This window comes from Notamacropus eugenii, chromosome 7 (assembly GCF_028372415.1).
Source record: "Notamacropus eugenii isolate mMacEug1 chromosome 7, mMacEug1.pri_v2, whole genome shotgun sequence".
NCBI lineage: Eukaryota > Metazoa > Chordata > Mammalia > Diprotodontia > Macropodidae > Notamacropus > Notamacropus eugenii.
This window is the reverse complement of record NC_092878.1, coordinates 119,791,609-119,812,232: the sequence shown is the minus strand read 5'-3', so window position 1 is coordinate 119,812,232 and position 20,624 is coordinate 119,791,609. Positions and strand designations below refer to the sequence as shown.

Here is a 20,624-nt window from a genome sequence, read left to right as displayed (position 1 = left end):
CTGTCTTGTCTATTTGTCTGTCTGTCTGTCTATCTGTCTTTCTGTCTGTGTATCTTTATCTATCTATCTATCTATCTATCTATCTATCTATCTATCTATCTGTCTGTCTGTCTATCTCCATCTATTTGTCTGTCTATTTTGTCTGTATATCTATCTCCATCTGTCTTTCTGTCTATCTATCTGTCTGTCTGTCTCTCTCTCTATCTCCTGTCTATCTATCTATCTCCATCTATTTGTCTATCTATCTGTTTGTATGTCTATCTATCTATCTCCATCTGTCTGTCCAATTATCTATCTCTCTATCTCCATCTGTCTATCTGCCTTTCTGTATGTCTGTCTATCTGTCTGTCTGTCTCTCTATCTATCTCCATCGGTTTGTCTGTCTATCGATCTGTCTTTCTGACTATCTATCTCTGTCATCTATCTATTTATTTATCAAAATTGCTCTTCCATCCTCAACTTGAGAAATCAGCTTGGCTTCATGGGGAAAACACAAGACTGGGAACTGGGAGGCCTAGATTAAAATGTAACTGCTACTATGGCTGAGCAGGTCACTTAAATTTTCTGGGCCTCAGTTTTTCTCATCTGTATTTTGGAGGTGATAACTAGTTGTATTGCCCATTTCCTGTTGTAAGGAAAGTATTTTGTAAACATTGAAGTTTAATACCATTGAGAGTGATTGTGATAGACAACATCAAAGGCATTTACTTCTATCACTACCTCCATTTCCCAGCACCCTAGCTAAACGACAGTTAATAATACCAGTAATACAAGGAACATAGACCACGCCAGTGATATGTTATTTTTTCCCTTTCTTTTTTCTACCTTTCAGTTCATCAGGGCAAAATTCTTTATCACTTTTTCCCCCATGACCCAAATTATGTTTCTAACTTGACCATATTGGCCCAGGGCTTTTAACATTTCTTCACAGTCTAACAGCCTAATTTTCTTGTGATATTTGAAATGGTCCAATATGTGAAATTATATGACAGCCATATGTCCATTACAAAAAACAAATGAACAAAAAAAAAGCCCAGAAGGGGAAAGCAACCTAATTTCAACTAGCTTGAATTAATATTAATTTCTCCATGAGAATTGAAATAGGCTTGAATAAAAATTGAGCCAGGCTTCATCCAAACTTTTTTCCTCAGGCCTCTGTGCTTTTTCTCAGACTTCAAAATGGCTATTTTTAGCAGCTTCTATCTAGACACAAGTTATCATCTGCTTCTTTGGCTTTTGTGATGCACCCTGAAATAAATCTGATGATCATGTTAGCAACATCCTTGCTAGCTTGAGACTCAGCCATAGAAACCCAGATTGCTAGAGGATTATTACTTCCTTTTTGTTTTTCCCATTAAAATTCTGGGATGAAACTGAGGTTTCAGCGAACTCACTGATAACAACAGTACAAAGGGATAAAACCTGATGTTTCCCTTTTAATTTTATTTTATGAGTCTGAATAAGAAACTCATTCAAAGAGGCATAAACTAAAACAATTTTAACAGTGTCTTCTAAGACAACAACAGCCTTTACACTCTACTCCTAGAAACTTTTTTCTTGGCATAGTCTTTGTAATATTGTAATGGTAAGGACCTTGGAGAACTACTATCTTCACCTTTAAAAATGCCTACAGTATGTGTAAAATAATAGTAACCTTATCCAGCACATATAGTTCTTTAAGACTGACAAAATGCTTTACAAATATTATTGTGTTTTATCCTAACTACACCCCTGAGTGGTAGGTGCTACTTTTATCCCATTTTACTGTTACTGTTCAGTTGTCCTGTCCAACTCTTCATGACCCCATTTGAAATTTTCTTGGTAAAGATGCTACAGTGGGTTTGCCATTTTCTTCTCCAGCTCACTTTATAGATGAGGAAACTGAAATAAACAAGAGTTAAGTGACTTGCCCAAGGTCACAGAGCTGGTAAGTGTCTGAGGCTGAATTTGAACTCAGGTTCTCCTAACTCCATGACTAGCCCTCTATCCACTATACCACCTGGCTTCCCCACCCCCATTTTACACATGAGGAAACACAGAGGTTAAATGACTTCCCCATTGTCACATAGCTGGTGTATGAGGTTGGATTGGAAGCCAGATCTTCTAGACCCTGGGTCTAGAACTCTATCCAACTCTAGCAGTCTCAGAAGTAAAGATAAAAGACTCCATGACAAAATCTCTTTTATAATCTTTAAGATCTCATTGTGTCCCCCTGTTAAACTTTATAAATGATAATGATAATGATGAGGAGGAGCAGAAGGAGGAGGAAATTATATCTTGTTCTCTACTATTCCTGCCAATGAAGATCCAGTCCAGCATCATACCCTTTTTGATGTTAATGCTGCACATTTTAAAAAATTTCTCCTTCACTTTTTGGTTCTAAGTGATTGGAATTTTCCTTCCGTCTTATTGGTAAGCATGAAGACTGTTGTTTTAGTTTAGCCATGTTAGTTCATAGAACGCTGACTTAATCTTGCCCCTAAGGTTAGGCACAGGAAAGAAAAATTCAGCTTAAAGTCACAGGTAGCCATGAAAGAGAATTTGAAATTAGCCAACATTCCTTCAATTTTTTTTTTAAAAATGAGAAATTTAGACTTTAAAACTAATCTCTTCCTCCCATCCCACCCCAACTCTATTGCTTACTAAGGCTCAGGATGCTTTTGTCACTGTTTAACAAATATTGAGCTGTATGTTGTACCAAAGATGGGATCTTCACTCCCCAAGAGTGACTGAGGCCAAAAAACTCATCAACCGGTAGCCAGTCTGATTGAAGTATTCCTCTTTTTGCTAGGCTTTGCCACTGACTTTGTGATCTTGGGCAAGCCTTGGTTTTCCCTACTGTAAAATCAGAGCGTTGGATTATGTGGCCTCTAAGGTCCTTTCCAACTCTCAACTAGCATCCCATGTCTGCATGTGATCTCCACTGACATCTCCCTCTACTGCCTCATTAAGGCATGGAGATGACCCTTGTTTTCCCAAAGTCTGTGTTACAGCAACAGTATCCCTTTGACAGTATGATGAACCCTTTCTCAGTATGTTTTTAAATGCATAAAATAAATAGGATAACAAAGGAAATTAATTATTATTGAAATATGGTAATAAGAAAGTTCATAGATTACAATTTAAGAATACCTGTTTTAGAAGGAAAAATCAGATGGGGTACCTTTCTGCCTGTCATCATAGAAACTGGCCTGGTTTACCTTGGAAAAGGCATTCCCTAAGTGCAGTATTCTTTTTCTCATAGTAATTCTTGGTGTAAAAATGTCTTATTCCCATAACTGCTCCCTGACTCCATCCTGCCCAGTGGAATATAAGTTCCTTGAGGGAAAGGAAGATTTCATTTTTATCTTTGTTCCTGACACATGGTAGAAGCTTAATCCACATGAAACTGAATTGCATGAAAGTAGACATGAGGCATGTTATAAGCATTCAGTAATTGTAGGCTGAATGGACTGCTTACAATAAAGTTTTTCCCAAGTTGGAGAATGTTCTTGGAGAGCTTTTTGGAAATTTTATCATCCTTCCCGTTCCCAGCTCTCTGATCTATAAAAGAATTGTCACAACTGGCTTGAATTTTCCCCTAGGAAAGAGGAATTATCAAATGACACAAAAGAAGTATAACTTTTTAATAATTTCCCTAACTTTTTCCTGAGGTCACTGGATTGAGAGTCAGGAGTCCCAGGTTTTCATCCTTGCTCTGCCAACAATTAAATATGCTATCTTAGGCTTTGTAGGACTTTTTCTTCACTGTGTAATAAGGAGCATGCAACCAGTAGAATGGAAGTGTCTTCCTCAGCTAAGAGGACCTAGAGTCAGGAAGACCTGAATTCAAATCCAGCTTCAGACACTTATTAGCTATGTGACCCTGGACAAGTCACTTCAGCTTGATTTGTTCCTTTTTTCTCAACTGCAAAATGAGGTTAATATAGCACTTAGCTCATAGAATTGTTGGGAAGATTTAAGGAGATAATATATGTAAAATGCTTAGCACAGTCTGGGTACATGGTCGTTTGTTTCTTAGGTGTGTCTGACTCTTTGTGACCCTGTTTAGGTTTTCTTGGCAAAGATATTGGAGTGGTTTTCCATTTCCTTCTCCAGCTCATTTTACAGATGAGGAAACTGAGGCAGATTGGGTTAAGTTACTTGCTCAGGGTCACACAGCTAGTGTCTGAAGCCAGATCTGAACTCAGGAAGATGAGTTCCTGACTTCAGGCTGGCACTTTCTCCAGTACACCGCCTAGCTATTTCTAGTAGGTCCTTCATAAATGCATTTCCCTTCCCTCCCCTTGGAGGGCAGGACTATTTTCACATAGTACGGGGCCTTGCACATAGTAGGCACTCAATAAATACTTGTTGGATTGGACTAGATTATACTAGTTGGTTTCTAAAGCCCTATATGGTTCTAATTAGCATCTGCTTTCCAGGGTTGTAGGGAGGATTAAATGAGATAAGAATTGTAAAGTGTTTAGCAGTGGCATTAGAGATAGCTTAGAGAGCTGTCTCCAAGACAGGATGATTTTATGACTTCCTAGGAATCTGACAATTACTTTAAGAACAAACTCTATCCTTCCCCAATGGTGGGAATACCTTCTGAATCTAAATAAATAATTCAGAATTCAATGCCCTTAATGCTACCTTTTGTTCTCACAAATTTCCTTTCAGGTTCACTCTCAATGACCGAAACTTTGGCCGAATTGTGACAATAGCAGAGCCGTTTAACACCGAATTCCGGCTCTGGCAGGTATGAATCTAAAATAATTAATCCAACATTCCTCTTTTTTCCAAAGATAGCCTGGACTATTCTTCTACTGAATTTCCTTCATGCAATGCCATAGAGTTAGATATGGTTAGGGCAAGAGATAGTGAGATCTAAGAAAATATAGATTTTTTTATTTCTATTTGGAAATACCACAAGGCAATAATACCACACAGTATTTGGCAAACCATAAGGCAAAAATCTAGGGTCTCAGGGACCTGAAGGCAACTCAATGGGACTATTTAGGTTGCTAAGAAACCAAGGTTACTCCTTTTGCTCTGGGAGATATGACCCTTTTGCTCTGGGGTGATTTGCCTAAGATTAGATTTCATTCAGACTTCATGTGTTTAGTATTTCAAAAACCAAAGGTCTAAATCTCTTTATTCCTCATAGCTAAAGATTCTCTCCTTCCCTCCCTCCGTCTCTGTCTTCTCTCTCTCTGTGTCTGTCTCCATCTGTCTCTATCTCTCTCTCTCTCTGATAGAAGGGAGAAGACTTTGGTACCTATTTACTCTGAGAAACAAAATTTGGAAGTTTTATATAATTATTGGAATTAGAATCATATGTTTTATTATTGGGTTGAGGAATATAGTCACTGTGGTTCCAGGGATAAACTCTCTGTGTGTTTGGGGAACAAATAAGACATGCCTAAAAGAGGTTTATGGTTTTGGAATCCTTGAAAGATCATTTTAAAAATGATCTTAGCCCCTGAAGTAAGAAATCCTCAAAACAGAGAGTTAAGCACTGGACAGTGACATAATAGAAAGAACATTGACTATGAAATTAAAGGCTCTAGGTTCAAATCCTGCCTCTGATAGTTACTATTTTAGTGACCTTAGGCAGGTCAGTTAACATCAGTGGATCTCACCTTCCCCATCTGTAAAATGTGTGAGTGTGTGTGGGTATGTGAGGTGTTGCATGACCCTGAAAGTCTTAACCATGTAAGATGACCATAAAAGTAGATGAACATGAAGGTCTCTTTGCATCTATGATCCTTTGAAATCTAAACCCCATTTTTTTATGACCTGGTTTTGAATTATGAATGCTACTTACTATTTTTGTGATTTGGGAACAAGTCATTTAATCTCCACGGAGCTCATTTTCCCTATGTAAAATGCAGGGATGGACTAAATGGTTTCTGACATTTCATCCAATTCTAGATTTATGTACTATCCTAGAGATAAAATTTTTCAGGAAAACTACACTATGGAGAAGTTGCCTTAGGATAGAAGTGAAGGACATGATACAGTCAAATTTCAGCAGCCAATAGAAACCAGAGAAGGGTATGTTGACCTGTGAGGTGCAAGGTGCCATCATGCATACCATAGAGTTGTTCAGTGGTCAAAGACTTGGAAAGTATTGCCTTAAAAGGATGAATCTCAACTGGGAAACTGGACTAGGAGGTCTATATATGGTGGGACTAGATTCTAGGGCAAAAGGGATCCAGAGTCACCATCTCTTGATGGTCATTGAAAAGCTAGAAAATTAATTAGAAGTCTCAGGATGAGTCTTTGATTTAAAAAAAAATTTCCTCTCACTTTTCCAGATAAAGAGCTTTTTTGATAAATACCCTGAATCTGGAGCAGGAGCAGCTTCTCGAGAGATTGTTCTGGAGACAGTGAAGAATAACATTGAATGGTTAAAACTTCATAGAGAAGACATCAAAAACTGGCTGAATTATGCTACCTCTAGAGATGGCTATGGAATTTAAAATACATTTTAATCTTAAGAATTCACTTTTTCTTCCATTAAGCTCTTACTTAGAAGGTTGATTTCAGGAACAGTATGAATATAGACTAAAAGTGCAAATACTACCACTTGCTAGAAGAGGGTGTGTGTGTGTGTGTGTGTGTGTGTGTGTGTGTGTGTGTGTGTGTGTGTGTGTGTGTGTGTGTGTGTTTCTTTTGCAAAAATTTTTTAAAATCTCCCTTTGTTTATGAGGAAGACGCTAGCAGAGTATTGTATAAACTCAGGGATTCCTTCTGAGTGTACTTTAAAAGAGATCCTTTACACACTGAAGAGAATTTAATAGCCGTTTAAAGTCTTTAAGGATCATTCTTTACATCTTAAACCTGTGGGGGAAAAGGAACATTTTAGTCTTAGCTTTTACATTCTTAGGACCAAAGAAACATCACTTAATCTTCTCTCCTGATAGATTTTTTAAAGTTTAAATACCGGCACTTGAGGGACCAATATCACCGTCTTAATCTTTATTTTATTATTCAGAATCCTACAGACCTAATTTCATTTTATTCACATTTGTCTTACTACTTTAAATCCTGTCAAAGTAACTAGAGCTTAAGTCAGATTCCACGAGTGCATGAATTAGCCAGAGCTGTAAGATGACAGTTGCCTTCACTTTTTGCAAAATCAACAAGAGAACTCTACCTTCCTTTTTCAAATAAAGATGAAAATTTACCTAGAAAAACTTACTATTTTCAAATGTCATTTTTATTCTTGGCCATTTAGATGGTTGTTCAGACATCTACAAATTTAGCACATGGAAAATAGACTGCAAAGTCAAAGACTACCCCTTTCACAAACAAGAAAACGTTTCATTCACTTAGTGAACATAGATAAAGAGTTGGAAGGAGAACTCCAAATCCAAGGTCTTGTGCTTCAACCTCTTTATTTTACAGTTAAACCACTGTAAGGCCTTACCCAAGATCATTCAGGTAGTGAAGAAATCAGTATCTGAACCCAGATTCCCTGGCTCCAGAATGAATGTTCTCCCTGAACTCTCCTTTAGGAATAATGTGAAGTTAAAAGGAATTTTACAATGTCTTGCAATGAGTAACTCGATAGTAAGGTCCTATCGCAAATCTGCTTCTCAAAACTTCAGATGGTATTTGTTCGTGCCTTCATAAAATTGTTGTTATTATTTATTCTTTTTTTCCAGTCATGTCTGACTCCTCATGATCCCATTTGGGGTTTTCTTGGCAAAGACACTGTAGTGGTTTGCCATTTCCTACTCCAGCTTATTTCACAGATGAGGAAATGGAGGCGAGCAGGGCTATAAGTGACTTGTCCAGGGTCACACAACTGTAGTGTTTGAGGTGGTATTTGAAATTAGGTCCTACTAACTCCAGGCATTATGCTCTATCCACCGTCATCTAGCTGTTATAAAACTGCACATATACAATTTCATTTGAATCTCACAACCCAGTGAGGGAAGTGAGATAGATATTATTTTCACTTTAAAGATGAGAAAAATGAGAGGGTAAGTGATTTGTCTATTCTCATATAGCCAATAAGCAGTAGAGGCAGAATATGAATCCAGATTTTCCTATCCTAAAGTCCTGGTTCATCACACCCCCTTTCTAGGAATATGTGATGAAAAAGAACCAGGCATGTTTCTATCATTTAAATAGGTTTCAATATCAAGAATGCATTTGAAATGGCCTCTGACTGATGGGATCACATTTCAAAATCAGCACAAAGGAAAGCAGAATCACAGTATAGCGTTGCAGTCCCAAAGTACTGCAGATGGACTGCAAAGTTAACCCATGCAACCACCATCCAAAGCACAAGCTCCCTCTGCCACATACCTATCAAATACATACATGGTTATCTAGTTTCTGCTTGAATACCTTCCATGACAAGGAGCTCACTACCTACTGAGGCAACCTATTTCACATTTGGACAGTTCTAGTTGCATTCTACGATCAGCCAGGTGGTACACTGGATAAAGCACTGGGTCTGGAGTCAGGAAGACCTGAGTTCAAATTTGCTCTCAGACACTTACTGTGTGACCCTGGGCAAGTCACTTAATCTCTGTGAATCAGTTTCTTCATTTGTAAAATAGGGCTAATAAAAGCAAATACCTCCCAGGGTTGTGGGGAAGATCACATAAGAAACATATAAAGCGCTTTGCAAACCTTAAGGTAAAAGCTAAATAAATGCTATTCTATTATCATTAATAACTATTGGTATTGATGAAAGGTAATAATCACATTGTAGGCACTTTCCTTAGGCATACCCCAGTTAAGCAATATCTTCCTTAAAATGTGGTGTGTGATGCCTAAGGCTGTCTAGCACTGGTCTCCTGGGGTTTCTCCTTCCCCTCCTCATTCTCCTTATATGCCCTAGGATCATATATTCTATATCATTGCCCTCTTGCAAACTCCATTTCCTAACAGAGATGACTTGACTCAAAGACAGGCAAAATACCAAAAATATTTTCAGCTTGTATTTTAAATCAAGACTAGAGAAAGAATGAAAAACAGGCAAATTTGGCAGAAGAATTTTTAATTTTTTAAAATTATTCTTAATTGTTTTTTTAAAAAGAAAACTCGTGAGGAATCATAAAATGCTAGCTGATGTACAGAGTTAGCAGACTGAGCCTGACCATTAATGAGGATTAGAGCCCAACTTCAGATCTAAACCACAAGAGAACCAGCACTACACGTTCTTATTTGGACAAATAAAGAAGTACGATGGTTTATCGTAGCTTTTTATCATGCGGTGGAGGGAGAGGAAAGGGAAGGCAGAAGCAGTGAGCCTTCCTAAAATGAAATGGGAGGAAACTTTGTCTCAGTCCTCTTCAGGGCATACTGAAACTGAAAAAGCATTCTTTGGGGTCACTGTGGTCCTCGTTAATCAGCATGACAAAAAACTGTGCATACTTTGACAGAAATCAACTGCCACTCCCTGGGTGAGCAGAATCTACTAAGAAAAAAAACATTGTGAGGGACCAGTAGCCAGAGCTATGGCCAGCACATGCATTAGAAGCTCTGGTTTTGTGATGATTCTCAGGGAAAAAAATACCCTGCAATGTTTCATTTCCAAAAGCAATAAATTTATTCACAAATTAAAACTATGAACTTCCAAGATTAAAATGGATGGAGATCTCAGTGACATAATGAATGGGTTGCCTTTCAAAATGGAGTCTATGTTCTTGTAGCAAGAAAGTTCTCCCTCCTTCCAGAGAATTAACTCCAGAATTCCAAATCACTGCCATGATGTCAAGCTGACATTGAGCAGGGGGTGTGAAGTAAACAAAATAGAGCCTTAGAGACAGGAGCAGATGTCATGAATATAATGGAGTGCATGCATGCAGCATCTGGGGTACCCCTTCTCACATGTAGCATCCCTCAGAAAAATTGTCTTAACTTCAAAATATTACGTAGATCTGCATTTGCTCAAAACCACAGCTCATAAGCCCCCATGGAAGCATTTACTTATACTAATCAGACAAAGGACACAATGAGTTCAAAACAAGACATTTAATAATACTGTATAAGGAGCAGGAAAACAGCATTTTGCCCTTGAGTCAGGGTTATATTCTTCCAGTATAGCCCCCAGTAGTACAAACGGACATACCTTGAGAATCTCCCTGGTGGGGCACATACGTAGGGAACATCTATAGTCAGGTAGGTCCTATGCATGAAGGGCCAACTCGATGTCTTTGAATTATTCAATTGCTCTACTTCTACTGGGCCTGCTCTCTGGTGGTCCTACATGGCTTATCTTCACTGCCAGGCAGGTAGTCCCAACCAGGAATGACTCAGCTGGTCTCTGCTATTCATTTCTAAAGGGTGATCTCATGATTATTGCTTAGGTAATCCATTAGTCACATAGTTATAGTTCTGCTATCTCCTTCCAGCTTCTGACTTCAGTTAGAGAGTTGGTTTTCTTTTGTTTTAGGCTGCCACTTTTTCCTCATAGGGTGAGGAATGATCTCTACCATTTCTCTTTACCTTAGAGTCCAGAGACTTAAACTTCATCTTTTTTTTTTTTAGGATGAAAGCAGAATGCATCATGCACAGACATTGTCAGACTAGGGAAAAATTCTTAGCTGCTTTTATCCCCATATGGAGGGTGTGTCACTTCCCAGAGTCCTAGCCATCTGGGACATTTCTCTGTAGAAGGAGAATTTCTACCTCTAAGAGCCAAGTTCTTTTGAAATACTCAACTTGTCATTCATTCATTCCCAGGTATTTATTAAGCATTATCTTTGTACAAGATACTGTACTAGTCACTAGAAACAGACAAAAATAAAAGATTCCTTGTCCTCATGGAACTAATATTCAGTAAAACAACTGGGGGAGAGGACAAGCAGTCCTAGGTGAGGGGAAGATCATGATAGGAGATAAAGAAATTATCTGGATGAGTCATGAAGGAAGTCAGAGACTCTTAGAGGCAGAGGCGAAGAAGGAGTATATACTTGGCATTAGGTAACAGCCTGTACAAAGACAAGAAAGTGGGAAATGGAATATCATGTATAAAGAAAAAGGGAACCATTTTGGTTGCAACTGGGATTGTCAGCTAGCTAGAGTCCATGAGCATTTATTTGTTTGTTTCTTAATTCCTTATGTCTTGGCTGAATCTCCATCCTTTGTGTCAGACAAACATCTGACTTATGGCTAGATATTCCCAAGAACCTTTGGTTTCCCAGGAAAATGAAAAGGGGAGGGAAGTAGCAAGAACAAAAGTCCCTTAGGTGGATCTGTACCAAAACATTATTCTTCACATGATAAAACACTAGCTATGTTGCAGTACTGTGTTAAGTGCTTTACAAATATCTCATTTGAGTCTTACAACCACCATGGGAGGTAGATCTATTATTATCCCCATTTTATAATTGAGAAAACTGAGGAAAATAAAGATTACATGACTTGCTTGGAGCCACACAAAATATTTGAGACTGGATTTGAACTCAGGTCTTCTTAATTCTGGACCTATCGTAAAGGCTCAAAAATAATTAGGCAGCCTTTGATACAGATACTCCACAGTGACCATATTTTAGCACTAGGTGGTGCTTCTAGCAATAACCTGATCTTATTCAACAGAAAGAATCAGCAAATAGTCTTATAATTCACTTACCCTGCAGATTACAACTATGTGCCTTGCTGAAGGGGATGTTGGAAAAGTATAAACTTCTTTACGGTTTTCCAAGGGTATAAAGTTCTTTATTGCTCAGCTCCATTTCTATCTAGGTGACCACTGTTTCACTTTTTCCTTTGTATTCCTGAGCATTTTACATACTGCATACCAAATAGCAGGTATTTAATGTATGGTTCTTGTCTGATTAATTGATTGATTTGCCCCCATTATCTTCTTTACTCCAAGGCTAGGCACCTGGCCATTATTCTATGTTGTCATCTCTTACCCTGATAAAAATTAGAGGGATTTGAAATGCCACTTTGACTCACCAAGAAATAAATTGTCAATTGGCTAAAAGGTTGTTTGATTAATTTAAAGAAAAACATATATTGTATTTATTAGTTTATAACATACAGCCACCCCAAGTTGTACGTAAGCTTCCTTTTTCCATTGCCCCAGAAAGAGAGTGATAACATGTGTAATGACCTTAAAGAAAACAGGTAGGTAACAAGGGAATATCTTAGACCATGGGGGAAGGGGGAACCTGGGGTCTTAAGGTCACATAGCTCCTGACAACTCTTCTCATCAATGCAACGAACTAGACAATTTCCAAAGGACTCATGATGAAAAATGCTATCCACTTGCATAGAAAAAACTGATGGAGTCTGTATGCAGATCAAAGCATTTTTTTCCATGGTTTAATTTTCTCCATTGGATCTGTGTCTTCTTTCACAATATGACTAACATAATACTATGTTTTGCATGATTGAACATGTATAATGTACAACAAATTGCTTACTGTCTGGGGTAGGAGGGAAGGAGAGAGAAAATTTGGAACTCAAAAATTTTTTTAAATGAATGTTTAAAATTGCCTTTACATGTAACTGGGGGGAAAATAAAAATATTATTTTTTAAGAAGACCTGCATTCAAGTCTTTCCTCTAAACCTAATCTCAAAAATTAGGGTAATGATGCCTTTTCACTATTTTACCTCACAACAGTAGCATAAGGAAAGTACTTTGTAAATTGTAAAGGACTTTATAAATGTGAGCTAATGATTATTCTTTTACTGCAGCATCCCAACTCAAAAATATTCAGTGGTTTCCTGATGCCTACTGAATAAAATCCAGGCTAGTATTTGTGACCTCAGTTTTTATTTCCACCGTTTCCCTTCCTGTGAAAACAAGTCTTGTCTCAATTGTGTGGAAGTTAGTAGATGAAGTTGGGGTTTGAGATAATGAGTTCTGCATCAGACATGTTTAGTCTGAGATGTCTAATAGGTGGTAGAGATGTGATACTGGAGGTCAACATAAAGGTAAGAGCCAAAAAACAAATCTGAGAGTCATCAGTATAGAGGAGATAATTAAATCTGTAGAAACTAATGAAATCACCAGGAGAAGCAGTATAAAGGGACAAGAGAAGAGAGCTCAGGACAGAGCCTTGGGAAACATCCACAGTTAGTGAGTATGACCTGGATGAAAACTCAACAAAAAGAGTGAGGGGTGGTCAAACAGGAAAGACAACCAGGAAGAGAGTGTCCAAGGCTGCTGAGAGGTCAAGGATTGAGAAAAAGCCATTTGATTTATCAATTTAAGAGATCATTGGCAACTTTGGAGAGAGCAGTTTCAGTTGAATGATGAAGTCAGAAGTCAGACTGCAAATGCTTTGGAAAGGAGTGAAGACAGGAAATGGAATTACCATTTGGAGATGGCTTTCTCATGGAATTTAGTCATGAAATGGAGGAGAAATATAAGATAATCACTAACAGGGATAGATAGATCAAGAAATAGTGTTTTAAGGATGCAGTACATATGGGTATGTTTGTAGGCATTATCTATCTCAAAAAAAAAACCCCTACAAACAAACCCAAAAACCTGTCCCTCTTTTGAACTTCCCTGTTATTGTCAAATGGGCAGTTAGGTGGCCCAGTGGACAGAGTGCTGGGCCTAAAGTCAGGAAGACCTGAGTTCAAATCAGGCCTCAGATACTTAACTAGCTATGTGACCTTGGGCAAGTCACTTAACCCTGTTTGCCTCAGTTTTCTTATCTGTGAAATGAGTTTGAGAAGGAAATGGCAAACCTCTCCAGTATCTTTATCAAGAAAACCCCAAACAGGGTCATGAATAGTTGGACAAGACTGAAATAACAACAACACCAAATTATTGTCCAGGGCATGACTTATTCAGTCACTCTCAGCATCAGTGTCGTGCTCAACTCCTCATTTGTACTTGGCCCCCATATAGAATCTATTATTACCAAGTCTGATGATTTCCCCTTTCACAGTATCTCTCATATACATCCTCTTCTTTTTGGCTCACATAGTTACCACCCTGATGCAGGCTTTCATCACCTTATTCCTGGACTATTGCAATGCCTTCTGGTCTCAAGTTTCTCCACAGTCCAGTCCATCTGTCAGAAAAGGAACCAATGGACAAGGAGAGACTGAAAATTAGTGAGACAATGGGGATAATAAAGGAAGAGTCTCCTGGAGAAGAAGGGATGGGACTACGTTTTGTCATGAAAAAGGTCTACTTCTTCATGTGAGATAGGGGTGAAGGAGTAAGCAGTAGTGTAGGGCATTTGAATGATGTGAAATAAGGAAAAGAGAAGAGAGGGTTCTTGATAAATGGCCTTAGTTTCTTTTGCTGAGGTAAAAGCAAGATCTTCAGCTGGGAGGGTGTTTGAGAGAAAAAGTTTGGAGTAGCTATTGTAGTGAATGAATTAGAGAGATGTAGAAGAATAGCCTTGCAATGGGGAGGGCCCAACTGAGATTGTTATGGACTCAATCAGCATGGTCTTTTGATACAGTGGCAAAGTGAATTTCTTAGCAATCTAGGAGAAGTTATGTAGAAGCTAGAATTTTATACCATATTCAAAGGTAAGCTCAAAATGAATATATGACAGATTTAAAAAATAGAATTACAAACAAATTAAAGAAGTAAGGAAGAAAATACTTTTTGTACCAACGGATAGGCAAAGAGTTTATTTTCAAGGAAAAGGATAAAAGGGTTTATAAAATATGAAATGCATGATTCTAATTATATAAAATTAAAAAAGGCTTTGCACAAAAAATTCCAGTGCCACTAAATTAGAAGGGAAAGAGTTAAGTGGAAAAAATCTTTGCAGAGTTTCTCTGATAAATTTCTAACATTCAAGATTCATAAGGAGCAAGTAAAAATTTATAAGAACAAGAAATACCTTCCCAATAGAAAATGGCCAACTGATATCAATAGAGAGTTTTCAAAGGAAGAAATCCAAGTTATAGTCCTATAAAAAATGCTCTAAATCATGAATAGATGAATGCAAATTGAAACAGTTCTGAAGTTCCCCCTCACACACCAGATCAGCAATGAGGAGAAAAAAGGGAAAAAATGACAATTGTTAAAGTTGCTATAGGATGTAAACAGTATGAACAGATTGGAAAAGGTGTGAATTGCCCCAGTCATTCTGAAAAGCAGTTGGAACTATACCCCCAAGGTCATTAAACTATGTGAGCCTTTTAACCTAGCAAAGCCTGTTTAGGCTTGTATCTCAAAAAAGAGAAAAGAAAGAAAAAAGAGACCTATACATACAATATATGTATTTGGAGACTACTATTCTGGAATAATCAAAGATTGCCTATATCCAATTCTAAAAGAAAAATTGGACACAAACATCTCCTGAAATATTCCCAAAATTTAAAAAATGCTATAAATAGATGCAAGAAAAATACCATTCAATGTTCCAAAATTCTTTTGGATACCAGTAGATTATGTCAGATATTGTCATTTTATACTGTTGGACTTGGAGTTAGGAAGACCTGCATTTAAATCTGGCCTCAGACACTTATTAAGTATGTGACCCTGGAAAAGACACTTAATCCCTGTCTGCCTCAGTTTCTTCATTTGTAAAATTGGCATAATAATAGCACCTACCTTCTGGGGTTTTTGCAAGGATAAAAAGCAATTATATTTGTAAAATATGTTGCAAATCTTAAAACACCATATAAATACTAACATTAATTTATATAGCTTCCTCGTCTTATTTATAATCAAGCTCTGGTATAAATCTACTTGCTATTTTTCCCATCCTACTTGTAAAGGCTTAAATATAATATTATTTTCATATCACAAGTAAGAAGAGCTATAAGAATGGCAATGCTCACAATGATAGAGGTCATAGGAATGGCCACAGTAAGCATTTTTTAAAATTACAATTGACTGTAACTCCCTTTATATTCCCTAATAGAAGATGTGTATATAGTTTTGGTGAATCATACTTGGTCCTATTGTATTAAAGCAGTCAGTACAGTTTGCTTTGGTCTTTCTCAAAGCTCTGAAGGTCAAGTAGTAAAACCAGTGTTTCTAGTTCCATTGTGTTAACTCTTGACGTAACAATGAGTCAACCATGTTTTTCAGTTCTGGCCAGCTTTCTCTGGTCAAAAAGAACCAGAAATACTCTAAAGCAACATTGCTGTGGACATGCACTACCAAACACCAACAGGAAAGAGGAAATAGATGAGGAGTTCGGGAAACAAAAAGATCTAAGAATCATTAAGATAAAAAAGTCAGAAGCCTAACATTAAGTCATGATATAGATAGAATACAGGACTTCAGTTATTTAGTTATTTGTTGGATCTGCTTCTCACCTCTGCCAAAAGCAGATAAGCTTCTAAAGTATTAATTTCTCTTGGTGATCAATTCTTTGTCATCAATGGAGGGGCTCGAAGGATGAACTAACTCAAATCAGATGACTATTATAGACACAAATGAAAAGTCTGACACGGGTTCTAAATGTCAATTGCATAAGCACAGGGTGGGGGAAGGATGATTAGATAACTCATGTGCAAAATGATCCTGAGGCTTTAATGGAGTAGTATCAAAATAGACATCAACTATGACCTGAGAGCCAAGAAAGGCTGGCGAGGATCTTAGGCTTATCTAAAAGCAGCACAATAAATTGCAAAATAAAACAACTCTGAGTTTCTACCTCATGCCCTTCACGTTAGCAAACAGGACATAAAAGGGGAAAATTACCTTTTTGAAGGGCTTTCAGGAAAATAGGTATACTAATAAACTGCTCATGGGGCTGTGAATTGGTCTAGTCTTTCTAGAAATCAATTTTGAGAACTATATACCAAAGGTCATTAAACTGTGCAGGCTTTTAAACTCAATGATACCATTGCTAGCATTATTCTCTCAGAAGATTAAAGAAATAAGAGAGACAAAATGTAAAAAACTATTTACAGCAGCAGAGAACTGAAAACTCACTAGATGGAACTCAAAGGGACACCCATCTCTTGAGAGAATGAATAAGAAATGCTAAATAAATGTAATTACTGCATCATAAAAAAATGCTGAAATGTAGGGTTTCTGAGAAGCCTGGAAAGATTTCTATGAATTGATGCAGATTGAAATGACCAGAAAGAACCAAGAGAAAAAATTATACAATAACATTATAAAGAAAAACAACTTTGAAAGACTTCAGAACTTGAATCAGCTATGCTTCTAGAGGATTCACAATGAAGTATGCTACTAACTTCTTTATAGGGAATATGTTGAATAAAAAATGTCATTTGGAATGTTTTTCTTGACTGCACATACTTGTTAAAAGAGTTTTATTTTGTTTTCCTTTTTTCTTTTGCAAAGGAGAGGGGGAGAGGAGAAGAGGATAGTGTGATTCAGAAAAAGGAAAAAAAAAAGAAAAGAAAAAAAGAAAGGAAAGGAAAGGGAAAGGAAAGAAAAAAGCATAGGGTAAATGAGGAATTGATTTTGGAAGTTGCTTTCCAACTTTCTGTGAACACAAGCACATAAAATATTTAGAAATACCTCAGACACTTTGTTTCCAGGTAAAATCTTTAGTGTGTGTGTGTGTGTGTGTGTGTGTGTGTGTGTGTGTGTGTGTGCATGTGTGAAGATTTTAAGTAATATCCCACAAAATGCTTCATGTCAAAGTCTGGATTTTCAAAAGATGGCATCTTGAACAGAAGCAGGTTCAGATTTGGGAGACCAAACATAAGGCTTAGGGAAATTTGTTTAACTGAGCAGCATCATGCATAACACATTATTATAATATAGTTACTTGACCTTTGAGTACAAATTTTGTTGTCCAAAATTTTTTTTCCTTTATTTAACATCTATGTATAACCTTATCATGTTGCACACAATCTTGTCACTAAATTCTATCTTTATACTTATTGCTTTCATAGCATGCTCCCTCCTTACCTCTTAGAATTCCCTTAGAATTGGCTATTATCATTCTTTCAAAATTCTGCTCATGCTCTATCTTCTACAGATCCCCCTGGCTTCTAGTTCTCTCTTGCCTACCTCACAAATGCATATTTTGCTATTTCAAATATATTTCGTATATACTTATTATGTGGTTATTACCTCTGCCAATATCATGCATGCTTCTTGAAGCCAGATATATTTCATTTTTGTCAATGTCTTCCAGCACAACACCACTTAATAAATGTTACTTAATTGGTTTTTATCCATAACATTGCAGATTACAAATAGACAATATTTTTAAATGCTTATTTAACATGTGGATATGGAATATTGATAGTCCTATGCATCAAAAGTCTCCATAGGTTCTTTTGAAACTTGCTATCAATTACTTTTCAGACTTATGAAGTTTTCTAAATGCAATGGTTACACATGGTACCATGGTTCCATAGTACAATGATAAATCATCCTACCTACCTCCTGACAGAGAAGCAATGAATTCAAGATGGATTCAAGATGACACATACATTTCAGATACAGTCAATGAATGGATTTATTTTGCTGGACCATGCATATTTGTAACTAGAGTTTTCTTTTCTTTTCCTTATTTTTTTCAATTTAATTTCAATTGAATTCAATTGAATTGAATTTTTCCATTCAATTTTTTGTAGAACAGAAAAAAGGAGGACCAGGTGTTTTCACACCCCCCTCCCCAAAAGAGAAGAAGTAAAAAAATGTCATTGAAGTATGTTTTTGAAATGCACAGAAGAAAGGCCAGAAGGAAACACAGATAAGTAAGAAAGCTTTGAAAGTCACAGGTTGAATTCATTAGGTACCTAAAAGAAAAAATGAGCTATATGTAATAGAGATATACAATTTTGTGTATAATGTTGTTTTCTATACTACTTTGTAAATAGAAATGCTTGTTTTATATCATGTTTGGTAAGTTCAGGATAAAAACAAATCAAAAAATAATTTAAAATAGTTAAAAACTTTTGAACATCTGATATACCTGTATCCCAATGTTTCAGCATGAGGCTCCATGGAAAACAAAGTTGAAACTGAATGAAGAGCCTCTAAAAAACAGCTCTAAATAGTGTTAATGGTTAGAAATGTTACTTAGTATTATGTATGGAGGTCTGGCAATGGAGCTAGGTGGTGCCATCCATAAAGTACGAACATGGAGTCAGGAAGACCTTACTTACTAGCTGTATGACTAGGCAAGTCAATGTGTCTGCTTCACTTTCCTCATCTGTAAAATGGGACAATGATAACCCCTAGCTCCTAGGTTTTTATAAGGACAAAATGAGATAATGTTTACAAAGAGTTTTATAGACTTTAAAAAGCTATATACATCCTAGCTATTACTTTTTATTAGCATTGTTACTATTCTATCTCTTGTAGGGATTTCTTTTGTTATTTCTGATAAATCACTTAATATTATTGTTATTCAGCTATCTACTCAAAGTAAAATGGTCTCTATCCACCGTACCATTAATAATTTATATGTAATCTTTTCATGATTGAACTCCTTGTATTCCACTTTTCTAACCTTTCCAAATCATTTAAGAAAAAAAAATTATCTCAAAAGGCTAAAAATTATTCTTTTCAAAGTAATTTGATGTGCATTTGGGTTGAACTTGGAGATCTTTAGATAATATATAGTTAGAAATAAGGAAATAGGGATTAAACCAGTGATTTTGGCAATTTAGGGAATTCCCAGATGAGGAAACTGCCACTACTAATATTAATTGGTAATATTTTCCCTCTGAATTAATGGGAAGCTGTCATTACTGTGTTGTGTAGATTATTTGCTTCCATTGTTGTAATGGGATACCAAGTCAAAAAACCAGTGATACATGGTCAAGGTTTTATTTATCTTCCCCAAAATGATGGTACATTCCTGTAATTTCTACTAGTGAGGAAGCTAAGACTGGTAGATCACTTGAGTTTAGGAGTTCTGAAAGGCAGAAAGGGTAAAATCAATTAGGTGTCCAACAAAGTCTGGAGCCAATATAGTGGGCCCTGAGGAGCAAGGGACAACCAGGTCGCCTAAGAAAGAACAAACCAACCCATGTCAGAAGGAGAGCAAACTAAAGCTTCTGCACTGATGAGCATTGAATTTGGGCCATGAGTAGCTGCTGCATTTCCAGATACGAAGATCTAGTCTCTGTCTCTCTGTCTCTGTCTCTGTCTCTCTCTCTCTCTCTCACACACACACACACACACATATAAATGTTTGTGTATGTATGTATGTATATATATACATATATGTATATACATACCCATCTATATCTATATATGTATATATACACACATACATGTGATATATCTTATATTTCTTTTGATAACCTTGAAATGCTAAATGATTGAGGATATCCTGCCTAATATTTTTTTAGCGTATACACTGAATATAAAACTATTTAGATTTCCTTTTCTGAATATGTATTTAGTATTGTGACAAGTGCCATGTGCCTACTCAGATGTGACAGTGAGTCAGACATAGGTGAAAGACACTGCTCTGCAAATATTCGTTTTGTTGACTAAATTTGGGTACATATAACAGGATTCTTGCCTTAACCATATGTGTATATAAGTATTGGCATATGTTTATGTGTTTTTTCTGGTGGTATACATAGCAGTTATTATAGCAGAAAGTTTACTAGCTAAGAATTAGTGGGTAGGAAGCATGGGGAGAAACATTTCAATTCAGTTTACTGCTAAAATAAATTCAGGGACACAATATAAGTAATATTAAATTTATGTAATTCAGCTTGATTCTCCCACACAGCCAGGAGAGTAATAGGTAAATGACTTCCTGATCCAAAAGGAAGAAGA

General features: G+C 36.7%; 1 protein-coding gene across 1 annotated transcript in view; it reads left to right on the top strand.

The window, feature by feature from the left end:
• ENPEP (glutamyl aminopeptidase) overlaps positions 1-7,188 on the top strand; it is a 117,488-nt gene extending 110,300 nt beyond the window's left edge. The window contains exons 19-20 of the mRNA XM_072624419.1: positions 4,663-4,741; positions 6,303-7,188. Of these exons, the coding sequence (XP_072480520.1) occupies positions 4,663-4,741; positions 6,303-6,467 (244 nt within the window). The 3' untranslated portion in view covers positions 6,468-7,188. The remainder of the gene's footprint in view (positions 1-4,662; positions 4,742-6,302) is intronic.
• The last annotated feature ends 13,436 nt before the right edge of the window (positions 7,189-20,624 follow it).